We start from the raw sequence: 23066 nt of genomic DNA, 5'->3' as shown, positions 1-23066 counted from the left end.
CCAGAGCTCTTGGGAACCCCACCCTGCCTCAGTGGACTGAGAGGCCACGCCTAGACTGCTTGGGCTGGGAGGAGTGCTTGCCTGGCCAGCCCTGCAAGGTCTGTGCTGTGGAACAACCGTGTGCCCCCGTGGCAGGTGGAGTGGAGGAGTGGGGACCCCTGGAAGACCTTGAATCTCATGGAGACAGAGGAGGGAGCAAATGTAAATTGTGCCATGACATGGGTCCCCAGAAAGCCAAGTCCCAGCCTGAGAAGAATCGTTGATCTGGCTGGTCTGTCTGTGAGAAACACATGGCCTTGGCTTCTGCATTGTTCCAGACCTGCTTTAGCCAATGTTTTCTTTGTAACCCCTCATCACAATATTCAGAAGTAGCTTTCTCGCGTGCAGAGACTCAGCCACATACCTTGACTATCTTACCCAGGACTAAGCGTCTCCTGGGCCCTGGGGCATAAAGGAGGAGGAAGAGACTGATTACTTGATATCCCATGGGCCATCATGCTGGTCTCTCAGGTCATTTGCATTGTGCTAACTGACCATGGGGAAAGAGTAGGTATCCTACATGCTTTATCCCGCGCATGCCAGAGGATAAGACTTTCCATCTGGTGTATTTCCAGAGATCAAGTGGCCCAGGTCATATGGGGACATTCCCTTGAGACAGGAGACAAGTTTCTGCACCCTGTGTTGTTCACCATGAAGAAAGAGAAAATGCATAGTGGGCCTCTGGATTTTGGAGACGACAAAGACCACTTTTGGGCATTCTCCTCTACCTATTTCCTTGGGAAATATAAGGCTGCAAGGTTTTTATTTTTTATTTTTTAATGTTTTAAATCCAAGTCAGTCAACATATAGAATAATAATAATTTCAAGAATAGAATTTAGTGATTCATCACATACATAAAACAGCCAGTGCTCATCCCAACAGGTGCCCTGCTTAATGCCCCTCTGCCCATTTAGCCCACCCCCCACCCAATGCCCTGCCAACAGCCCTCAGTTTGTTCTCTGTATTTAATGGTCTCTTATGGTTTGTCTCCCTCTCTGTTTTTATTTTATTTTTGCTTCCCTTTTCCTAAGTTCATCTGTTTTGTTTCTTAAATTAAAAACGAGTGAATTAATATATTTGTCTTTCTCTGACTTATTTTGCTTAACATAATACACTCTAGTTCCACCCATGTTGTTGCAAAATGCAAGATTTCATTCCTTTTGATCTCTGAGTAATATTCCATTTATATACACACCACATCTTTATCCATTTATCAGTCGATGGACATTTGGGCTCTTTCCATACTTAGGCTATTGTCAATAGTGCTACCATAAACATTGAGGTGCATGTGCCCCTTTGAATCAGCATTTTTGTATCCTTTGGATAAATACCTAGTAGTGCAATTGCTGGGTCATAGGGTAGCTCTACTTTTAAGTTTTTGAGGAACTTCCACGCATTCCCTACAAAGTGGTGTCTTTTCATGTCTGCCTATTTTGGGTTCCTTGTACTTTCAAGTCGCTTTCTTATGGTTTCTTTGGAACCAGAGGCCTGATCTACCAGGTATCAGCCTTGTGTTCTATGCTAACCCCCCTGCTCCTATCTCATTTCCATACAATCTGTATCTGTCTCTGCCATTAACCTAAAAAATAAAATTGTCAGTTATTTTATCAGCAAGAATAGGTTAACATGGGAATAGCAGAGAATTGCAAATCAAGGCTAACAAGCTTCAACCGAAGAACAGGCAATTTCAGAAAAGAAAGGAGAGGAATGCTCTTTTACAGAGGCAAGTGGGAATTAACAGGGAGTTCCAAGTAGAATGGCTTTTCATTGGTTGTGATAGTCTGTTATTGACTGGGCTATTGCCAGGGGAGGAGGAAAACCTTTCTTTCCTCTTGCTGTGACCCCAAAGCTAAGGGACTATCCTTTCGCAGGGAACATTTCCTATTGGGTCAGCAATTGATAACAAGTAGTGTGGTGGAAGTGCTCCCCCTGGTGGCCTCCCGGCTCCATTTCGGTGAGGTTCTCCTTTGTTAATTTTCACACGCATCTGTATGGACTCCAACACTACTAATTCAAATCTGTTGGATATGAGTGTTTTATTTCTCTGCTCACAGATTGCTTGAAATTCGTGCATTCTTTCTTCATTAGACTGTGGCTATGGGTTATGGATTGGTTTATTTGCAGGCTCTGTGCTGACAGCTAGCTCAGAGCCTGGAGCCTGCTTCAGATTCAGGTCTCTCTGACCCTCCCCTGCTCACGCTGTCTCTCCCTGTCTCTCAAAAATAAATTAAAAAAATAAATTAATTAAAAAAGGAAAAGATTTTTATAACACCTATGGATGAATTCTACTATTATTGCCATTCTTACATATGAGTAAATGAAGTTTCAGAGAAATGAGATGACTTAGCTAAAGTCATGCAGTTAGCAAGTGATGGAGGCGAGTTTCAAATCTGTCTGATGAACCTAAGGTCTGTGAGTCTGTGAGTCTGACACCAAACAATTGTGCACTTCCAATCAATAATACATTGGCTCTTCTGAATGACATTTTGGATCATCTATGGTTTAGGGTCAGGATGAGGGAAAATGGGTTGACCCATATTCTGTTGGTGCAAGTGCAACCCAAATATTATGAGGGGAGAACTGGCAGTATTTTTGCACAGATTAAATTGCACTGATTACATAAAATTAAATTTGCACAGATTAAACGGTGCATTTTCATTTCTGCTCACTTTGGCTTTCCTAAGGAATAAAGAAATACTCAACATTTAGTGATAATAATGTAACTAATAACAGTGAAATGATTCCTTACAATAGGGAAAAACCGGAACAACCAAGATGTCTAATAACTGGTGATTACTTGGTAGACCAATCTGTTAATCAATGAGGTTGTAGAAAATATTTAAGACCATGGGAAAATATTCATTATAGATGTTAAATTTTTGAAATAGTCACAGGACTTTCCACTATCATTTTTCTATTTTTATTGTGATAAAATACTCATAAATCTAACCATTTTTTAAAACGAGTTTTAAGTGTACGGTTCAATCATATTAAACGCATTCATGATGTTGTGCAACCATCACCACCATCCATCTCCCTAAGTCTTTTCACCTTGTAAAACTGAAACTCTAAACCTACTTAATAACAACTCCCCATTTTCTCTTCCCCCAGCCATGGGCAGTAACCATCCTTTCTGTCTCTGATTTTCATACAAGTGGAAACATAGTATTTGTATTTTTGTGACTGGCTTATTTCACTTAGCATAAGGTCCTCGGGTTTCATTCATGTTGTAGCACGTGGCTGATCGTCCTTTTTCAAGGCTGTATAATATTCCATTATATGTATAGACTACATTTTGCTTATCCATTTATTCAGACAGTGGGCACTTGGACTGCTTCCACATTTTAGCTAATGACACTATGAACATGGGTATACAATTCACTAATAAATATGCTTTAGATTCTTTGGGTATATGCCCAGAAGTGAAACTGCTGGATCATATGGTAATTCCATTTTTAATCTTCTGAGGAACTGCTATACTGTTTTCTACTTAGGCTGCACCTTTTTACGTTGATTTCCAACAACAGTGTATAAAGTTTCAATTTCTCCACATTCTTGCTAATACTTGTTTTGTTTCGATAGTAGTCATCCTTAGTGGGTGTGAGATAGTAAGTATCTCAGGGAAGTTTTGGTTTGCATTTCCATACTGATGAGCAATGTGGAACATCTTTCCATGTGCTTGTTAAGCCATTTGTACATCTTTGGGGAAATGTCTATTCAATCCTTTGCCTATTTTTAAGTCTAGTTGTTTGGTTTTTTGGTGTTAAGTTTCAGGTGCTCTGTCTATATTCTGGATATTAGTTCCTTATTGGATAAATGGCTTACAAATATTTCCCCCTCCCCTTTAGGTGGTCTTTTTACTCTGTAGATAGTGTTGTTTGATGCACCAATTTTTAAATTTTTCATGAAGTTTAATTTGTCTATTTCTTACCTGTGCCTTTCATGCCATATCCAAGAAATCATTGCCAAATCCAACGTCATGAAGCTTTCTCCTGTGTCTTCTTATAAGAGTTTTGAAGTTTTAGCTTACATTTATGTCTTTGATCTATTCTGATTTGATTTTTGTATGTAGTGTTAGGTGAGGGTCCAACTTCATTCTTTTGCAAGTGGATATGAAGTTTTCCCAGCACCATGTGTTGAAAAGACTGTCCTTTCCCCATTGAATGGTCTTGGCATCTTGGTAAAAAAATCATTTGACTATACGTGCAAAGGTTTATTTTGGGGCTTTTTATTCTATTCCATTGGTTTATATGTCTGTCTCCATGTCTGTATCACACGGTTTTAATCACTGTTGCTTTGTATTAAGGTTTGCGATCAAGACCTGTGAGTCCTCTAGCTTTCTTCTTTTCCTTCAAGATTATTTTGGCTATTTGGAGTCCCTTGGGATACTGTACATTTAAAAAAATGTTTATTTATTTGAGAGAGAGAGAGAGAGAGAGAGAGAGAGAGAGAGACAGCAGGTGAGGGAGAGGGAGAGAGAGAGAGATGGACACACAATCCCAAGCAGGTTCCAGGCTCTGAGCTCTTAGTACAGAGCTAGATGCGGGGCTGGAACCTATGAACTGAGAGAGATCATGACCCAACCTGAAGTCGGATGCTTGACTAAGCTACCCAGGTACCCCAGGGATACTATACATATATTTTTTTAATTTTTTTAGTGTTTTATTTATTTTTGAGACAGAGAGAGGCAGAGCATGAGCGGGGAGGGGCAGAGAGAGAGGGAGACACAGAATTGGAAGCAGGCTCCAGGCTCTGAGCTAGCTGTCAGCACAGAGCCGGATCCAGGGCTCGAACACACAAACGTGTGATCATGACCTGAGCTGAAGCCGGACGCTCAACCGACTGAGCCACCCAGGCGCCCCTACTATACATATTTTAAGGTGGGTTTTTCTATTTCTGCAAAAACATCATTGGTATTTTAATAGGGATTGCACTGAATCTGCAGATCACTATGAATAGTATTGACCTCTTAATAGTATTGATTCTTCCAATTATAAACATGGGATGTGTTTCCGTTTATTTATGTCTTCAATCTCTTTCAGCAATGTTTTGTAGCTTTCATTGTGCAAGACTTCCATCTCCTTGATTAAGTTAATTCTTAAATATTTTTTCTTTTTGATGCTACTGTAAATGGAATTGTTTTCATAATTTCTTTTTCAGGTTGTTCATTGTTAGTGTATAGAGATGCAGCTGATTTTTGTGTGTTGACTTTGTATCCTGCTACTTTTCTGAATTCATTTATTAGTCCTAACAGATTTTTTTAGTGGAATCTTTGGGATTTTCTTATAAGATCCTCTAATATGCATAGAGGAATAGATTTACTTCTTCTCTTCCAGTATGGATGCCTTTATTTCTTTTTCTTCCCTAATTTCTCTAGCTAGACCTTCCAGTACTGTGTTGAGTGGGAGTGGTGAAAGCAGGCATCATTCTTTTCTTCCTGATCTTAGAGGAAATGCTTAAATTCTTTCACTGTTGAATATCATATTTGCTGTGAGTTTTTTTATATATGGTTTTTATTATGTTGAGGTGCTGTCCTTCTTTTCCTAGTTTGTTTTTATTATGAAAGAGTGTTGAGATTTGTTGAATGATTTTTCTGCATCAATTGAGATGATCATGTGGTTTTCCCCCCTTCATTCTGTTAATGTTGTATATTATACTGATCAGTTTTCATATATTAAACCATCCTTGCATTTCAGGAATAAATTTATCTTGATCGTGATGTATAATCTTTTTAATACACTCCTTAATTCAGCTTGATATTATTTTTTTGAGGTCCAGAACCTCTCTTTGGTGGAGGTCTTGGCTGAGATTTTTGATTAAAGATTCAGTTTTTTAAATTAGTTATAAGTATGGGGCACCTGGGTGGCTCAGTCAGTTGAACATCTGACTTCAGCTCAAGTCATGATCTTGCGGTTTGTGAGTTGGAGCCCTGTGTTGGGCTCTGTGCTGACAGCTCAGAGCCTAGAGCCTGCTTTGGCTTCTGTGTCTCCCTCTCTCTCTGCTCCTCCCTCACTCTCTCTCTCTCTCTCTCTCTCTCTCTCTCTCTCTCTCAAAAGAGGCTGGGAACTTGAACATCTGGTATATATGGCTCTAGACTCATTTCCTTTTAAATCCTGTACCTGGCACTTACTAGTTGTGTGGCCTTGGACAAGTTACTTAACTCTTCTGTGCCTCAGTTTCTGTATCTGTAAAATAGGATTACTAGTACTAAATCCATAGTGTCATTGAGAGTATGTATTAATTAATACATGTCACATATCTGACACATAGTAAATTTGGTCTTAAACTGAATGATTCTTGACACTTTATTGGGTAAGTGTTTCATTTGTTTACTTAACAAACATAGCACTACTGCTGTCCAGACTTTGGCTCTAAGTGCTTAACACATAGTAACTCCTGGAGACCTCAGGACAACCTTATGAAGAAGGTGCTATTATTATCCCCATTAGCAAGTTAGGAAATTAAGGCACAGAGATTAGTGACTTGCCCAAAGTAGGTGGGAGATAGGATTTGGATCCAGATAAAGTCTGTGTTTTTGTATGTATGTAAGTAAGTAAGTAAGTATGTATGTATGTATGTATGTATTTGTGAGAGAAGGGGCACAAGTGAGTGAGAGAGAGAAGTGGGGCTCACCCTAAGCGGGGTTCGTGTTTTACCCAAAGCGGGGCTTGTGCTCATTTGAAGTCGGGCTTGTGTGTTCACCTGAAGGGGGGCTTAAGTCTGTGTTTTAAATCTCTGTTTTATGTGGACTTTGCAAGGTCTCTTGGCAGGCCCCTCTCTTCTCATCAGCACAAAAGTCACAAGACAGTGGTGACAAGTAGGTGGATGCTAGCAATGCAGAAATTAATATCAAAGATGGACGGGGCTTTACAAAAGTCTTCACATAGACGCTAGAGAAAAATAGATACAAAGATGTTCTCCCCCCTCCACGATCACCCAGACTTCCAGAAACGTGTGTGTTTGTGGAGGGGAGGGTCCCGCAACCACAGCGTTCTGCTTCTGTCTATGTTACCTGCAGCAAAAAGAAAAGAAAATAGAAAGTACTCCTTGAATAGGAACTCAGTGATAAGGTTCTAAATGTACCCAACTTATGGCCTGGGGCAGAACTCCCAGATCTGTCACAGCCAGAACCAGGATTACATTCTGAGACTTTGAAATATATTCTGCTCATCGTCTGCCCGGTGCAGGGGCTCTGGAGTTCCCAGAGACCAGGAAGAAGAGCCACCAGCCAAATAACGACCAGCTTCCAACTGGAACATCTTCAGAGGTAGGGAGAAGTCAGAGTCTTGGGGGTAGAAGTGGGAACTTGCAAATCCTTTTGTTTGTGGTTTGGTTGGATGAGTTCCCTGTCTAAATCATGCTTCCAGATCATGCCAACACTATCCCTGCATGGAAGAAATTATCGTCCCTGTTGTTCAAATGGAGAAACTAAGTGGGAGAAAGATGATGTGGATGGACTCTGTGCCCCTTCATGTGTGATCCCCTGAGAGGGGCACGATGTATTGATTACATAATATTCCCACGGAAAATGTATAACCTGAGGCTGATCATAAGAAATTTCAGACCAACCCCAAAATGAGGAATGTTCAACTAAAAGAAAAGTTTGGCTGTGTTCTTCAAAAATTGCAATGTCCTATAAGACAAAGGACATCACTGGGTGAATTTATAAGGTGGAATACTGATAGTAGCTTAGATAAGTATATAAAAGTATATTTTGTCAATGTTAAATTTAATGAAGTTGATAATTGTACTATTATCATATAAGAGAATGTCCCTATTATAATATACACTGAAATATTATTCGTAAATAAAGGCCATGATAAATGATATTTACTCTCAAGTTGTTCATAAAAACATATAAACATATATGAAATATATATATGTAAGAGGAAGAGAGAAGGAAGAGGTAATTATGGATAAATTCTCAAATTAGGTGATTCTGAGCAAGTGGCATACAGATGCTCTTTGTACTACTACTCTTGTAACATTGAACTTATTTTCAAATAATAGCTCTTAAAAAGTTAACAGCAATCCATCTAATGGCCCATGTGCCTGAAATTTTGTTTTCCTATTTTATAAGTTTTCACATATGCCAAGGAAGAGAGTAAGTCAGCCCTTCTAAAGAGTTTTGCACCTTTGGAAATGTCTCTACACATTTTGTCTGTTTTTGAGCATTTGAAGAGATTTCAACCAATGCACGTAGCTTATCTTCTGCTTTGTTGAAAACATGGAAGCAAAAATAAAGACTCTGAGGGAAAATTTGTCACTTGCCAGGAGAGAGACAATTACTCCCCTGTGACTGTATAATTCATACGATCCAGACTTCTCCTTTGTCTTTGTTTCTTTTGTCTGCCTTTATGTTTGGCCTCATGTGTTGAAACACCAGGCTGGGAGCTCTAGAAGAGTAGGGAGAGGGCTGAGAATTTGGGGGAACAGTACTTACCCTTTCCTTCAGAATGCTGGATCTCATCACCAGTGAGCTGCCTACAATAACAGCCAGCATTTATTTTGCACATTCAGTGTCCCTGGCCCTAGACCCTTTCTTTTTCTTTTTTCCTTTTTTTAATAGTTTATTGTCAAATTGGTTTCCATATAACACCCAGTGCCTCTCCCCACAAGTGCCCCCCTACCATGACCATCACCCCCTTCTTCCCTCCCCCTCCCCCTTCAGTCCATGGCTCCTTCCTAGACCCTTTCTTATCATTCCTTCTTCACATTGATATCCATCTCTTATTATGTATTTCTTTTACATGGCTTGTTTATTTTCTGTCCCCTGTACTAGAATGTAAGCTTTACGAAGGCAGGGATTTTTGTCGCCTTTATTCATTACTGTATCCTCAGTGTTTAGAAGAGTGCCAGGCATATAGTAGTCACTAAATGTAAGTATTTGTGGGGTGAGTAAATTTAGGACAGATGAGTGAAGTATGGACACCCACCCCTCACTCACCAGAACAAATTCCAAATAGGTCAAATAGTTAAAAAAAAAAAAAGACCACAATAAAGTCAATGAGGTCAATGTTCACTCTTCTGGAGAAGAAAAGAGAGTCTGAGCTTAATAATTACAACAGCTGCCACTTATTGTACACATATTCCACGTGCCAGAGCCTATGCCTGGTGCTTCATATACTCAACATTGGCAGTGCGGATTGTAATATCACCTCCATGTTACAGGTAGGGAAACTGAGGCTCTGAGGAGTTAGGTGGTAGGCCAATCCCAAATTATAAATTAAGCTCAATGTGTTGGGGTTGGGTTTCAAGCCCAAGTCTCTCTAATTCCAAAGCCCATGTTTTGTTTTCTTGTACGATATTGACACTCTTCAGTGTGGTGACAAGTGGGAGGGAATTTCCCTTCTATGGTGAGACACAATGTGCATCCTATTTGCAGAATAAGCAAATTTTAATGGAGAAGAAAACTGGCAACAAATATGTAGGGTTCGAAATCGTCAGTGCCCTTTACTCAGGACTTGTAGATCTAGACATTTGTGTTCTGAAGCCAATCCTGGATTTAAATGAATTTCAGTTGCAATATTCCTATTGACACCTTTTCCTAACAAAGAGAAATTACAAATTTCTAGATACCTTCTGATCAACGGGAAAGTAAGAATGCTATATGTAACTGGCATATTGGGGAAATATTCACGGGGAGTGTTATTGACAGTATGGTGAAAAGCTTGTCCTTTGTCTCATTTAAATTTATAAAAGCTACTTCCTTGCCTGCTTCCATGTGAGACCTTGGGTGTAGAACTTGACTATTCTAGATGCTGCCTAAATTTAGAATAGATATAAAGAGTCTAAACCCATGCAAGAGTCAAAATACTAAAATTGAATTGAAATTATGACTCCCCCCACACCTAGAAACTCACAGCTGGGGAAGAGAGTGGACAATTTCCTCTTCTCCTGCAGCTGGCTAAGTGCCATTTTGGACATGGAGGAGGGTGAAGAGGCGAGGAGGTCAGGACAGCTCTTTCTGGCAGGGAGTGTTGTACCTTTGTGCTTCGTGCTTTCTGGGTTTTAGTATTCCTTAAAGTTCTCTCTGTTGTGGGTGGTTTCAAGTGTTCTTTGAGTTTTCCCTCAACTCCAACTGATGCAAATTTCTCACCTGTGGTTTTAATATGGCTGAATCTACCTTCCTTCTGACATCTTTCCCAGGCCTGAGGCATCTGGCCACTCACTCTCTATTTTTTTATGCTGAGGTTCCATGGCCTGCCAGACATGAAGCTAGTGCAAACCTACATTGGCTTTCTTGCATATATTACCTTATCAAATGCCATAGCAGAAGCTATAGTCTCTTGCTCTTGACCATAGGTCACTTCAGTCAGCCTCCTCCTCTGTTTCTTTGGTGTGACTTAGACATCTGCTACTGTGTCTCTACAAAAACCTCGGGGGTTCATAAAAAGGTCTATGGGAGGTATTCTTAAAGCCTTTCTGGTGACTTGGAATTAGAAGAGCACAGCAGTTGGGGCACCTGGGTGGCTCAGTCAGTTAGTGTCTGACTCTTGATTTTGGATCAGGTCATGATCTCACAGTTCTTGATTCTGAGCCCTGCTTTAGATTCTTGAGATTCTCTCTCCTTCCCTCTCTCTCTCTCTCTCTCTCTCTCTCTCTCTCTGTCCCCCCCAACTCCTGATCTCTCTCTATCTCATAAATAAACTTTAAGAAAGAAAATAAAAGAGCACAGTATTTTTTAAAAACGAGAGAGAAAGATGGCCAAAAAGTAGTTGGCGACTCTTGAAACTCTGACTTGTTTTAAAGGTAGAAAATGGCCAGGAATTTGACATTTTTTTTGTAGGTGATTTTTGAGTCCATCTTCTTTAAAGTACAAGTTCATCTGTCTCACATGCTCACTTTAGGGTCTATCTCAAGGTCTTGGCCAAAACTTTAATTTTAACATCATATTATATATTTTTAAATAAAAAGTCAAGATATGTAATAGTAAGCCTGATAGCCTGTGCAGATATAAAAGACAGAACAACATACACCAACATCGTGGGGTTACTAGAAATATCTCATTGTCTTCTTTGTATTTTTCTATGGTTTAAGAATTTTGTAAGCTGGGTCTGAATTATATTCTAATCAAGGGAAGGCAGCACATTTTTTAAAAACACATTTTCAAAAAAATTCTTTTTTCTGCAAAAGGAAGGCATGAAGTGTGAGATGGAGAGAAACCTTCTAGCAAAACCAATGTTCAGCTTAGGTGTGTGCCTTTGGCCGAGTGGGTGGAGGCAGGGAGGAATGAGTAGACAAAGAGTAAAGAAATCCCATGAGTGCTTCTTGCTTCACAATTCTGTTTATATTTCTTGATCTCCAGCAGCAACTGGAAAGGGGAAAAGCATCTTGGCGATATCTATTCAGACACATATGATCAGCATCATGAAGCTCTGGACACCTCAACTTATGATACTTCTCTGTATGGTGCTACTGTGTGTGCTGGGAGGGATGCAGAACACTGACAGCCGTAGGTGACTAGGCTGGGCTGGGGAGTCAAAGGGGTGGGGGTCCTGTGCTTCTTCCTGGGCAGGTGAAGGGGTCTTGTGTCTGGCACATCTGACTCAGGACTCAGGACTTTCCCCAGATCACCTATTGGAGATTCAGAGACTTTCTTATGCCCAGAGATCCAAGAAGAGTCCACATTGAGGTCCTTTGGTGCTTCCTTTCCAACCTTGAAAGTGGCAATGGGTACCTGTCACCTTTTATTTACATTTCATATGTTATAAGGATAAATTTTTTTCCCATGTCAGGCTACCATAACTTTCCATACTTCCAGAAGCTCTGTGTCTTAACTGTGTGTAGTTTGATGAGTCCCACATGGGGATTTCCTAATATATACACTTAGTTTCAGTGATAGGATCTTTCTGAATGAGAAAAGATAGAGAAGACACATGAGATGGGGCCCTAGTGGGGCAGAGTTGGGGACCATGTGATGATAAAATGGAATCAGTCTAGCATTCTGAAAATTAAGTGAGAAAAGAATTTGGTGAGAAGTTGCTCTTAAAGGTGGAGTCAGCAAGGAAGAGAAGAAAAAGAGGAAAAATCTGTTCCTTACTCTTCCTCATCTGGCTTCCTGCACTAAGAAGTAGGTGTGGGGCTACCTTAAGCCCTGAGGTTGCCTATTTCAGAAATGTAGGTTTTATAGGAAGACACATGAACGTGGCAGGTATGAGGAGTCCTGTCTCCAGGATGCTTGACGAGGGAGGTCTGTGGGAGCAGAGAGATCTGTGAAGACACAATGAGGGGGCTCAGCAGGGGGGGTTCTCATAAGGTAGATGGATAGTCAGGTGGGACATGGTGGGGCTTTGATTGGGAGGAGCTCTGAAGCTCATGAAGGACTTCTCTTCCTACCTTGGTTATGTTGGCCCTGTCAGCCTCTTCCCGTATCACCTCCATTACAGTGGGTAACTCGTTACTTGAGGAGTGCTGGGGACTGCCAAAGGCTGTTGAATGTACCATCAAGTGTTCTAGAACCTTTAGTTGTGTCAACAAAAATCACACATGCTGCTGGACCTATTGTGGAAACGTCTGCTGGAAAAAAAAGTGAGTTGGGAGATGTGTTTGGGCACGGGTCTTCACTGGTTCTCAGATGCTGTTATTCATAAACAGAAGACTGAAGCACCCCAAATCCTAGGCACAAAAATGGTAGAAGACAGGGTCTTCCTAAGTCTGGACAAGCAGTTCACTGGCAAACAAGCCAAGACACCAGCCTGGGACATATTGTTCTTTATATGATCAAGGCCCGTGGTGTTCTCATTATATTACTCAATCGTTTTCTCTTAATTTTTGTCCAAATTTTAATCACTGTTTCCATAGTCGGACCTTTTTTGAGCCCTTTTGGCTCAGCCAGGCCCCAAATCTCTAACTTTCTCTGTTCAATGACCCAAGCCCACCTCCCCACCTCAGAAGTGGACCGTTCTTGTTACAAAAAGTACTCCTGGCCCAGGAGTCTCTGCCGTAGACGGGTAATATGAAGCTTGGGAATGAATGCTTGTTCCTCGGAGTTCCCTAGCCTCTGAGTATGTAAACTTTCTGTCTTGCAGGCGATCTTTGAATGACATCTGAAACCCTAATCTCCCAGCTGGACACCAGTCTGTTCTTACTGAGGGCTGGGCAGGAGCACATCCTTGACAAATAAACTAATTTCTCAACAGTGACTTTTGTCTTTTTCAACTCCATCCCACTACCTTTGATTGTCTTCTTATATTCCCTGATATTTCCCCCAACCTACAGGGTACATAGTTTCTAACTCTTGCTTCCTCATTTGATAGCCATAGAACTGACGAGCTGGGGGCACCTGGGTGGCTCAGTCAGTTGAGCCTCCAACTCTTGATTTCAGCTCAGGTCATGATCTCACAGTTTGTGAGATTAGCCCTATGTCAGTGGTATGTCACTTTAATGTAGGTAACTGGCAAGTAGCCCTTTCATTCGGTTTTTCAGAGAGCAAGGCTTTGTCAAATTTGTTTCTCACAGATTTGAGTAAAGAATTCTAAAACGATTTTACGTGTATGTAAGATTGAACAAATAAGTAAATAATGGAATGATAGGAGTCATGTTTCTAACTGTGAGAGAAAAGAAGTTACAACTAAGCAAAATGGAAGGAAAGAATGAGCCCTGAGGTACTGGATTCGAGTTACAGACATCATGATAACTGACATTTAGCTCAAGATATATGCAGAGAGATGGATGCAGAAGTAATAATAGACACATGTGGATACATGGATTAGTTACACATGTGTATATTTCCCGGCTATGCCACGAAGCAGTGACACCATTAGCAACAAGCACACAGGGCCCAGGTCTCAGTTTTTATTACCTTTCTCCAATAAATGGGCCAAGGCTTATTAGAGAAATGGTTGATTCTAGAACTAGGTGTAGAAAATACAAGCATCTTTTAGAGACACAAAGTCAGGAAATGCTCTAGAGTCAAAAGAATGGGAAACAGGAACCAACCTTAAAGAGCTCCCAGGGCCAAAGCCTAGATAGAACATTTTGAGCATAAAATTGTAACCATTGGTCTATTAGAAAAAATGCTACAAAGTTAATGGAAAAATAGCAGACAACTTCAATGGAAAGCTATTATTAAAGAAAATGGAACAAATGAAAATGGAAACATCTCTACTAAAAAATATTCTCCCAACAGAAATACCTTGTCAGAAAGAAAAGTATAATACAACACTTGCAATTTTAATTGAATAAATATCTGTAAACAGACATTTTGATGGATGAAAAAATACCTTGAATCAGAAATTTAGAAATTCAGGGACAACTGGGTGGCTCATTTGGTTAGGCAACTGACTTTGGCTTAGGTCGTAATCTTGCTGGCCTCCTTCCCTGCTCTACCCCCTTAGTCCATCACCTACTGTGCATCCTGTTCAGTTTACGGCACCCTCCCTGGGCCTGTAGCAGCAGTGCAGAGAGGAGCAGGATGGGCACCAGAGCCTGGGTTGGCATGACTCTGGCCAGAGGGCAGCTCTCAGTCTGGGAAAGACTTCTCTGGAGAGCTGGGTCCTTGTCCTGGGCTCCTCCCTGCTTCCACTGGCCAAGCAAGGAGACTTTCCCCTCCTCCCCTTTGCCTTCCCTGACCATGGCCTGTTCTCTGTGGGACTAGGGCTTCTGAAGATGACTCCTCGTCTCATGTGACTAAACTCCTCCTTTAAAGCAACCAATTCTTTTCTACTTTAATTATAAGATAATTTACAGGGGGAAAAAAGTATAATTAAAAAATTATGACATTCTAACTGCAGAGAATTAACTTATGCCTCTTCGTATTACCATTCTACTTCTTTGAATAGTGAATATAAGTAATCTCTTTTCTCACATATGGGATCACCCACCTTTTGTTACCCATCTCATCCCACCCTCATTTAATCAGGCAAATATTTCCCAACGTGGTTTTCAATAATTACACACATCTCACTTAATATAAATGCCTATTGTCAAGCATTTGCATTTTATTAATTACTGGTTATCTGGACAGTATGTTCTGTTGAGCATTTTCAACCATAAATTTTATTTATTTATGAAAAAGTGGAAAACATTTATTAACATTCAAAGTCCCTTCATATAGGACCATATAAAAATTCTTAGCATTATGATTATACACAGGTCTATATTTTCTACATAGTTACAATGATGTAAATATAATTTAGCTTTTTATAATACATTGTGTAAATATACCATTAGTTCTGTTAAACATAAGCAATTATTTTCAAATCTAATACTTGAACAGTTTTTTCTGTACCTAGTTTAGCAGGGCTAATAGCATTAGATGCTCTTTGTTAAGAGATCTATGATCTGTGTTAACAGAGTATTCACAGCTACTAAAGTTTGGTATTTTTATACAACATTTTCTTTTTGCTTTGATCATAACATAAAAACCTTAAGGCTACTGAAATTCAGTAAGTAAAGTCCAGAGACATGTTACTTTAGCTGATGAATGAAATTCATACAAAACATTATAGTATTTAAAACCTTGAAAAAAAAAAAACCCTATGAAATCTGCACTAGCACAGACTACTCCTATCATGACAAGCTACTTGGGAACAGAAAGGAAAAGACAGCATTGAGTTTCTGTTTGGTGCCAATAGAAAGAAAAATATTAAGTTGTTGCCCCTCATGAGTGATGGTAATTTGTGGAAATACCAAAACAAACATTCCAACTCAACAACCCGAGGTGAACTTGATGTAAATGGGAGTTGGTTTACTTGATGCTACGTGGCCACAGCACTGACCTTGTGTGTGTGTAAACCGTGGAACATTTGTATAGTGTCCTCTAGGTCATAACTGCAAGCTTTACGGAGGAATTAAAAATTTTCTGTTTAATTAATTAATTAATTATTTTTTTAGAGGGGGTGGGCAGAGAGGGAGACACAATCCAAAGCAGGCTCCAGGCTTGAACCCACGGACCACAAGATCATGACCTGAGCTGAAGTCAGACTCTTAGCTGACTGAGCCACCCAGGCGATCCTGGAGGAGTTTTTAAAAAACATTTCAGCCATAGTCCATGTCAAAAGAAGAGTTGATTCGATGCTTGAGTTACAGCACCAGTCTGGTACTTGTTATTGGTGAAATGAAGTACCCTCCTGCAGATAAATACCAGATCAAAAAAACCTGCTTAAGTAATCTGATTAAACTGTAGAATTCTAAAAAAAAATAAGTTATTTCTACAGGAATCTTTGAAGGGAGCGAGACAATCAAATTATATACCTAAATAAAAATGTATTAGGAAATAACTAAATCACCCCCTGAAGGTCAAACTGTATTTGCTGCATTGTCACCTTGTTCACCATTAGGCTGCAGTGGAACTATGACACTATGTGCATGACTTTCGTCCTCTGAATCACTACCGTCGGTATCTTCATTGTCATCTTCTTCATAGTCTGAAGATTCTCTCATGTTCTGATGTGAGTGGGATTCCAAAGAAGCCCCAAACGACTGGGTTCTGATAGAAGCCAAAGGTCTAAGTAAAGGGTTTTGTTCTGATGCTTCATTTTCTTCTTGACCACCGTCTGTATCAGTCTGAGTTGCCTTGAGAAGGAACAACTTTTTGCTCGCAGGCTGGACAGGTGTTTCTGGCTTCAGTTAGCCAGGGGTTTATACACTCACAGTGATAAGCATGGGAACAAGGAAGGATTCTGAGCTGGTCTCCATCTTTATATTCATCCAAACAAATGGCAGATATGTCCTATTCAGCTCCTTTTTTGAATTTATGCACCGGGAGTTTCTTAAGTTCATCTTTATGAAGTCTGTTTCTTCTAGCTCTATGTCTATCCTGGACAGATTTTGTGGTCATGAAAATTACTATCAAGATGAGGCAGATACCCAGTATGATAAGGAAGGGGATTAGATAGTATTCCAGAGGAAGGCTAAATTCTGGAACTAAGACAGTGTGGCCCCCTTTTCCAAATGTGAATTCTTCTTTCAGGGAATTAGCTGATGATTCCCCAGTAAAGACAGACGAAATGTCAGTTTAATTTAGCACATCAGCTCTACTTACCGTTCCCATGCTAATGAGGTCATCAGAGTTGACATTCATTGTGAACTATGGATGCTTTGTATCCTGCTCTCTATGCATTTAAAACCTTTAATTTTGATATTACAATCCAGTCTCCTAATTAACACGATGAAAGTGCTGGATGAATTATGTTTTAGTGGCAGAAGCATTTTCTGGTTTTGAGTTAATCAAAAACTCTTCCATGACTTTCTGCTCATCAAGAGAAAAGCAATTAGGGGTGCCTGGGTGGCTCAGTTGGTTGAACGTCTGGCTTCGGCTCAGGTCATGATCTCACAGTTCATGGGTTGGAGCCCCGTGTCAGGCTCTGTGCTGACAGCTGGCTCAGAGCCTGGAGCCTGTCTTCAGATTCTGTGTGTCCCTCTCTCTCTGACCCTCCCCTGCCCATGATGTCTTTCTATCTCTCAAAAATAATAAATAAAACAGGGAAAAATAAAAAAAGAGGAAAGCAATTAGAAAAGAGTCTCAACTCAATGGCCTCAACATTTATCTGAAGAAGATTTAAACCTTCAGCTGGACATCTATAATGTAACCTTGCTGGAAGGCTATCAAATATCTGAGATGCTTTTTCAAAATTATATGCTAAAATGTCTGCTTCTACAGGTGGCAGGTTTAAGAATGCAAAGTGCTGGACAGTCAAGATGGTATAGACTTCTGAGCTGACAGCCTGAGCATCCCCATGGAGAGCAGCATCTTACTGTAAAATCACCCGGAAGCCTGGCCCCACAACACAAACAGGCTTGCCCCCTGCATGGCTGCAGAAGTCCCTACCCTGACTTCATGACTGAATATTCACACCAACTCCCACAGCTGGAACTGGAGTGAGACAACAACCAGATCTTTTATTTAAAAACAATTGTTTTTTCCATTTATTTATTTTTGAGAGACAGAGCATGAATAGGGGAGGGACAGAGAGACAGAGAGAGACACAGAATCTGAAGCAGGCTCCAGGCTCTGAGCTAGTGGTCAGCACAGAGCCTGATGCAAGGCTCAGACCCACGAACCATGAGATCATGACCTGAGCTGAAGTCGGACAGTTAACCAACCGAGCCCCCCAGGGGCCCCCAAATCTTTTATTTTTTAAAAAGAGAGAGGGAAACAAACCATCAGAGACTCTTAATGATAGAAAACAAACTGAGGGTTGATGGAGGGAGGTGGGTGGAGAATGGGCTGGATGGGTGGTGGGTATTAAGGAGGGCACTTGTGATGAGCACTGGGCGTTATATGTAAGTGATGAATCATTGAACCCTACTCCTGAAACCAATATTGCACTGTATGCTAACTAACTAGAATGTGAATAAAATTTGAAAAGAAAAAAAATCTTATTTCTTAGATTAATGTAAGAGAGGTAAAATTTGTGGGTGTAAGAGTTAAGTTGGTTTATTAAGTGTAAGTAAATAAGTAAATACACACAAACTCGTACATGCAAAGAACAAATTGGTGGTTGCCAGAGAGGGGAGGTAGGGTGTGAACAAAATGAGTGAAGGGGGTCAAAAGGTACAAACTTCCAGTTATAAAATGCACACCTACAAAGACACCCACATATATGGAGAGAGGAGAATTAATTTTTTAATTAAACATGTTTACATCATGTTGAGCTCAACAGAGGATGAGTGTCAGTTCTCAAACCTTGAAAGACACCACAGTATAACTCAGGAGCTATTGTGGGCAATCAGCCCTCTATTGTCTATAAAACTTTGAGTAGCAGAGGAATGTTCATAGGTTTTTTTTCTAAGGCAGATGAGAAGTTGAATCCTGATTTCATTATTTGCCAGCTTCATAACACTGGGACAATCCTAAAATCTCTATAGACTCCATTTACTTGTTATTTCTTGGCACCTCTGCTGTGGGGATGAAATAAGATGACATCTAGAAGCACCTATATACCACCTGGCACACAGCAGGTGCGCAATGTAGTACATTTGTCTTCTCTCCAATCTTGCTTCCCAACCACACATAGCAAGCCCCACACAAGCAAGGATCATAAGAACATCCTTACCTCTTAGTTTATACTGGGTATTAAGACCCAGCCTGGAATTGGACTTTTAGAAGAAAAACCTTTTGGTCCAGGAGTCAGCGGGACTTGGATGCTTATGCAAGCAGATCCACTGACTCCACATGGATTGGTGGCAGAGCCAGGAGTGGATAGACAGGAACCCAAAACAGCCATTTCAAATGAACTATCTCTATTCTCTTCAAGAACAGACAACGTGGGGAATTTGTTCTGGTTTTATGGAGTTGAGGGGGTGACATCTGCGTCAGGGGCCTTTTCCTGTTCTGTGAGGTTGAGGGTCAATTACTCTAAGTTGTCCTTCAACTTAAATTATTTCTTCCTGTCGACAGGCTCCACTACCTACTCCCTTAGAGGGTGCCCCTCAGCCTTTCCTTTCTCACATGCCTCCTCTTCTCTACTTGTTCATCCTAGTGGCTGTGGGAAGATCTCCACAAACTATGTCCTCTGTCAACCTTTTCTGAGTGGGATAGTTTCAGCTCAAGACACTCAACCCTCACCCTTTACCTTGAGGTCGACTATACAGACCTCCCTATCCAAAACGGATTCCTAAGTGATGCTTACATTCCCACCAGCAGCCATTTCTTCCTTTGGATATTGGATCTTTTTAAAAATGCAAACGCTGTATGATCTCATTTATATGTGTGTAGAAAACAAAGACAGCTTAAACTCATAACTACAAAGAACAAATTGGTGGTTGTCAGAGGTGGGAGGTAGGGTGTGGACAATATGAGTGAAGGGGGTCAAAATGTACAAACTTCCAGTTATAAAATGAGTAAGTCCTGTGGATGTACTATACGTCATGGTGATTGTAGTTAACAATACTGTGTAGTATATTGAAAATTGATGAAAGTAGATCTTAAAATTTATCATCACTGGGAAAAAATGTGTAATTGTGTGGTGATAGATAGTAGCTAGATTTACTATGAGAATCATTTCACTGTATCAATATTAAATCATTATTCTGTATACCTGAAACTAATATAATGTTGTATGTCAGTTTAAAAATGCAAATACCTGTGGAGTAAGCTTTCACTAGGGTATATGGAGAGCTCAGGAATGGAGACCATGAGAGCAGACATCAACAACACAACCTTACTGCTGTAGAAGAAAACATAGGCACATTATAGATAAAAAATAATGAATATGTAAGTGTCCAAACCTTGATCTCGGTGTAGGTCATAATCTCACGATTTGTGAGACTGAGGAGTGCATTGGGATCTGTGCTCACAACATAGAGCCTGCTTGAGATTCTCTCTCTGCCCCTACCCTCCTTGAATGTATGGGCTTTCCTTCTCTTTCTCTCTCTCTCTCTCAAAATAAATAAACTTGAAAAGTACATGTACATGTATCATATATAGGTATAGTATATGTGCATATATGTATATAAATAATAATATATAATATGTATAAGGATATGTATACATACATAATAATGTATATGTATCTATACATAAATCCATGTCCATATATATGTATGAGTTATATATATGTATGAATATATGTGTGTATATATATTAAGGGTATATATATGTGTGTGTAAAAATGTGTATGTTTATATATGTGTGTGTATAAAATATACAGACGGTGACAGCAAGAGCCTGCTTTTTCCCTAAATTCTGCACAGCTTTTTTGTAACCCTATCTACATGATTCAGAACCAAGAGAGGTAGGAATCCTGGGAGGAAGCTCCTTGGCACTCTCAGTGACTGTGCTCGTCAAACAGACCCCTAAGGACACGAGATCCCCAAATTCTCCCTTTGGTCTCTATACAGTCCACTTTCCTCAGCCAAGTCCCTAAAATCCCACTGCTCAATGCACCAAACATATCTTGTGGAAAATCACTTGTATATGATGTCTCCAGTCAGAGTAGGAAATATTCCTGGAGACAGAGTTTGAAAGAAGGAGGTCTGCTCCTTGGGAGCCCTGGCCCTTGCCCACTTGACTCCTCTTTTGTCTAATCAGCTCCAGATCATGGGTATGAGGGCCCAATATAATGCTCCTCGCTGATATTTGGTGAACAGATCCCCTCACCCCTCGAGTCACAAACTTGTGCCAAGATCTTCATGATAGATTCCATTTGCTAGTTGATCATCTGTCTTTCCTAATGTCCTTCCTATTTAGTCTTTTTTTTTTTAATCTACGTACGACCCCTATGGCATTTGGTGGATTATGCCTAAATTAGCAAAAGAGAATCAATACAGACAAGGGTAGGACCTTGTTAGCACAAAGAGTCCAAGGCAAATACATGTACAAACTGCCCTTCACTCCCCACCTTTGGGTAGAAACAGATGCATCCGATAAGACTCTAGACTTGGGTCTGCTTAGGTGGTCAGAGCTGTGACTCAGGTACACAGTGTTCCTCCTAGCTTACAGGAGGTACTGCTCACATCAAAGACAATCCAGAGAATATCAAAGGAAAGAGTGTGTGATATGGCCAACATGTAGTTCCCGGGTAGAACTTACAGCTCTGCCACAACCCAAATCACCATTAAGTTCTAGGCCTTTGAACTTTGTTTTTCTGCTCCTCTGCCCCCCGTCCCCCACCCTGATCCAGGCCATAAGCTCCCATCCCCCTTTAAGTAAAAAGGGCCCACACAAAAGAGCTATCAGTCAGTTACTGCAGACACACAATTCAAATACCTTTAGAGGTAAGTGGGGGTAAGGGTCTTGAGGCACGAGCTTCTATTGTGGCTTCTTGGATGAGTTTCCTGTTCAGGGATAATTGTACCTGGTGTTCGATAAGAAAATTGGGATAGAACTGACATACCTATCTTAGGTTCCACAGGTAAAAGGGGCAGACTGAAACACAAGATGCCAGCACTCCTGATTCTAAATCAAAACTTTCTCCGCTTAAACATTATCTGGAAAGCAGAGGATGCTGAATTCTGAGGGGAGCAGTAGCTCTGGGTCTTTGTGATGCCTAGAGGCCTTGTCACCACCCTACACTCTGTCTCAAGGTGATCAAGAATCACCCCAAATTCTGTCTGTGAGTAGTACCCGGCTTGGGCGTGATTCTATTTCTCTTCTCTGGTTCAGTTAGTGCACCCGAGGGTGCAAAGAAGAGGACTGGACATCCGCAGGATCCTGAACCCCCTTCAAGGGCAAGTAAGGAACTCAGAAAACTGGACTCAGAGTAAGGCCTTCTCAATGAACAGATTTCAAAGTTCTGGAAAACTTAGATGGAGAAGGATACTTTTAGATACAAATCAATAGCTGCATGGACCCATTGCTTTGGACTTCCTGTGTTTCTGTCCCTGCGCACCAGTCTTCCCCCTTCTTTGTGCATAAGGCAGCTTCCAGGAATGCAGGTCCACTCCAGCGCATGCGCACTTTCCCCCGCTACCTCCTGCCTCACATCCCCGCCTGTGAGTGGATAACAGAGCCCCTGCCCCGCGTGTCTCTCTTGTTGTGTGCTGATACCTTCAGAGGATCACAAACACAGCCTGAGCCCGGCTCAAGAATGGGGTGTCCTGCCACCTTGAGCTGGTCTTCTGGTGCAAACAATGTGAGTGATGGACAGGATTTCTGGAAATCATGCTATCATGCTAATGACACTTTGCCTTTGCCCTGGAGCTTCATCAACTAGGTGATACCTTTTGGTAAACATTGCCCAATGGTAAATGAAGCCCCAATACCTTGACCTGGCAGTTTTCCTTCATCCAGCCACGCCGAGGGAAGCTTGCAGGGACCCAGTTTCTGAATGGAGAATGTTGAAGCACAGATGTAAGCTTCTAAGAGTGGAAGTCCCACCAACATCTGATCTTTTACATTTTATTGATTAAAAAAATCTTTTAATGTTTATCTGTAAGAGAGAGACCAACATACAGATGTGAGTGGGGGAGGGCCTAAGAGAGAGAGACACACAGAATCAAAAGCAGTCTCCAGGTTCTGAGCTGTCAGCACAGAGCCCGATGTGGGGCTCAAACTCATGAACAGTGAGATCATGACCTGAACCGAACTCTGATGCTTAACCAACTGAGCCACCCAGTGCCCCTGATCTTTTACATTTTA

The 23066-nt window shown here is 40.8% G+C and overlaps 1 protein-coding gene and 1 pseudogene across 6 annotated transcripts in view; one reads left to right on the top strand and one right to left on the bottom strand.

Annotated features, from left to right (window-relative positions):
• Positions 1–13185, top strand: part of LOC115275437 — a 19316-nt gene extending 6131 nt beyond the window's left edge. The window contains exons 3-7 of one of the 6 annotated variants that reach the window (XM_029919199.1): positions 11177–11234; positions 11349–11499; positions 11613–11716; positions 12430–12571; positions 13072–13185. In XM_029919199.1, the coding sequence (XP_029775059.1) occupies positions 11177–11234; positions 11349–11499; positions 11613–11716; positions 12430–12571; positions 13072–13093 (477 nt within the window). In that variant the 3' untranslated portion in view covers positions 13094–13185. Of the gene's footprint in view, positions 1–11176; positions 11235–11348; positions 11500–11612; positions 11717–12402; positions 12572–13071 lie in introns of all 6 variants that reach the window. The other 5 variants (XM_029919197.1, XM_029919203.1, XM_029919202.1 and 2 more) reach the window with 5 other exon arrangements.
• A 3097-nt stretch (positions 13186–16282) lies between these two features.
• On the bottom strand, positions 16283–17062 carry LOC115275433 (annotated as a pseudogene).
• Between the last annotated feature and the right edge of the window lie 6004 nt (positions 17063–23066).

This window comes from Suricata suricatta, chromosome 12, assembly GCF_006229205.1.
Source record: "Suricata suricatta isolate VVHF042 chromosome 12, meerkat_22Aug2017_6uvM2_HiC, whole genome shotgun sequence".
In the NCBI taxonomy this organism is placed as follows: domain Eukaryota; kingdom Metazoa; phylum Chordata; class Mammalia; order Carnivora; family Herpestidae; genus Suricata; species Suricata suricatta.
This window is presented reverse-complemented; position numbering and strand designations above follow the sequence as displayed.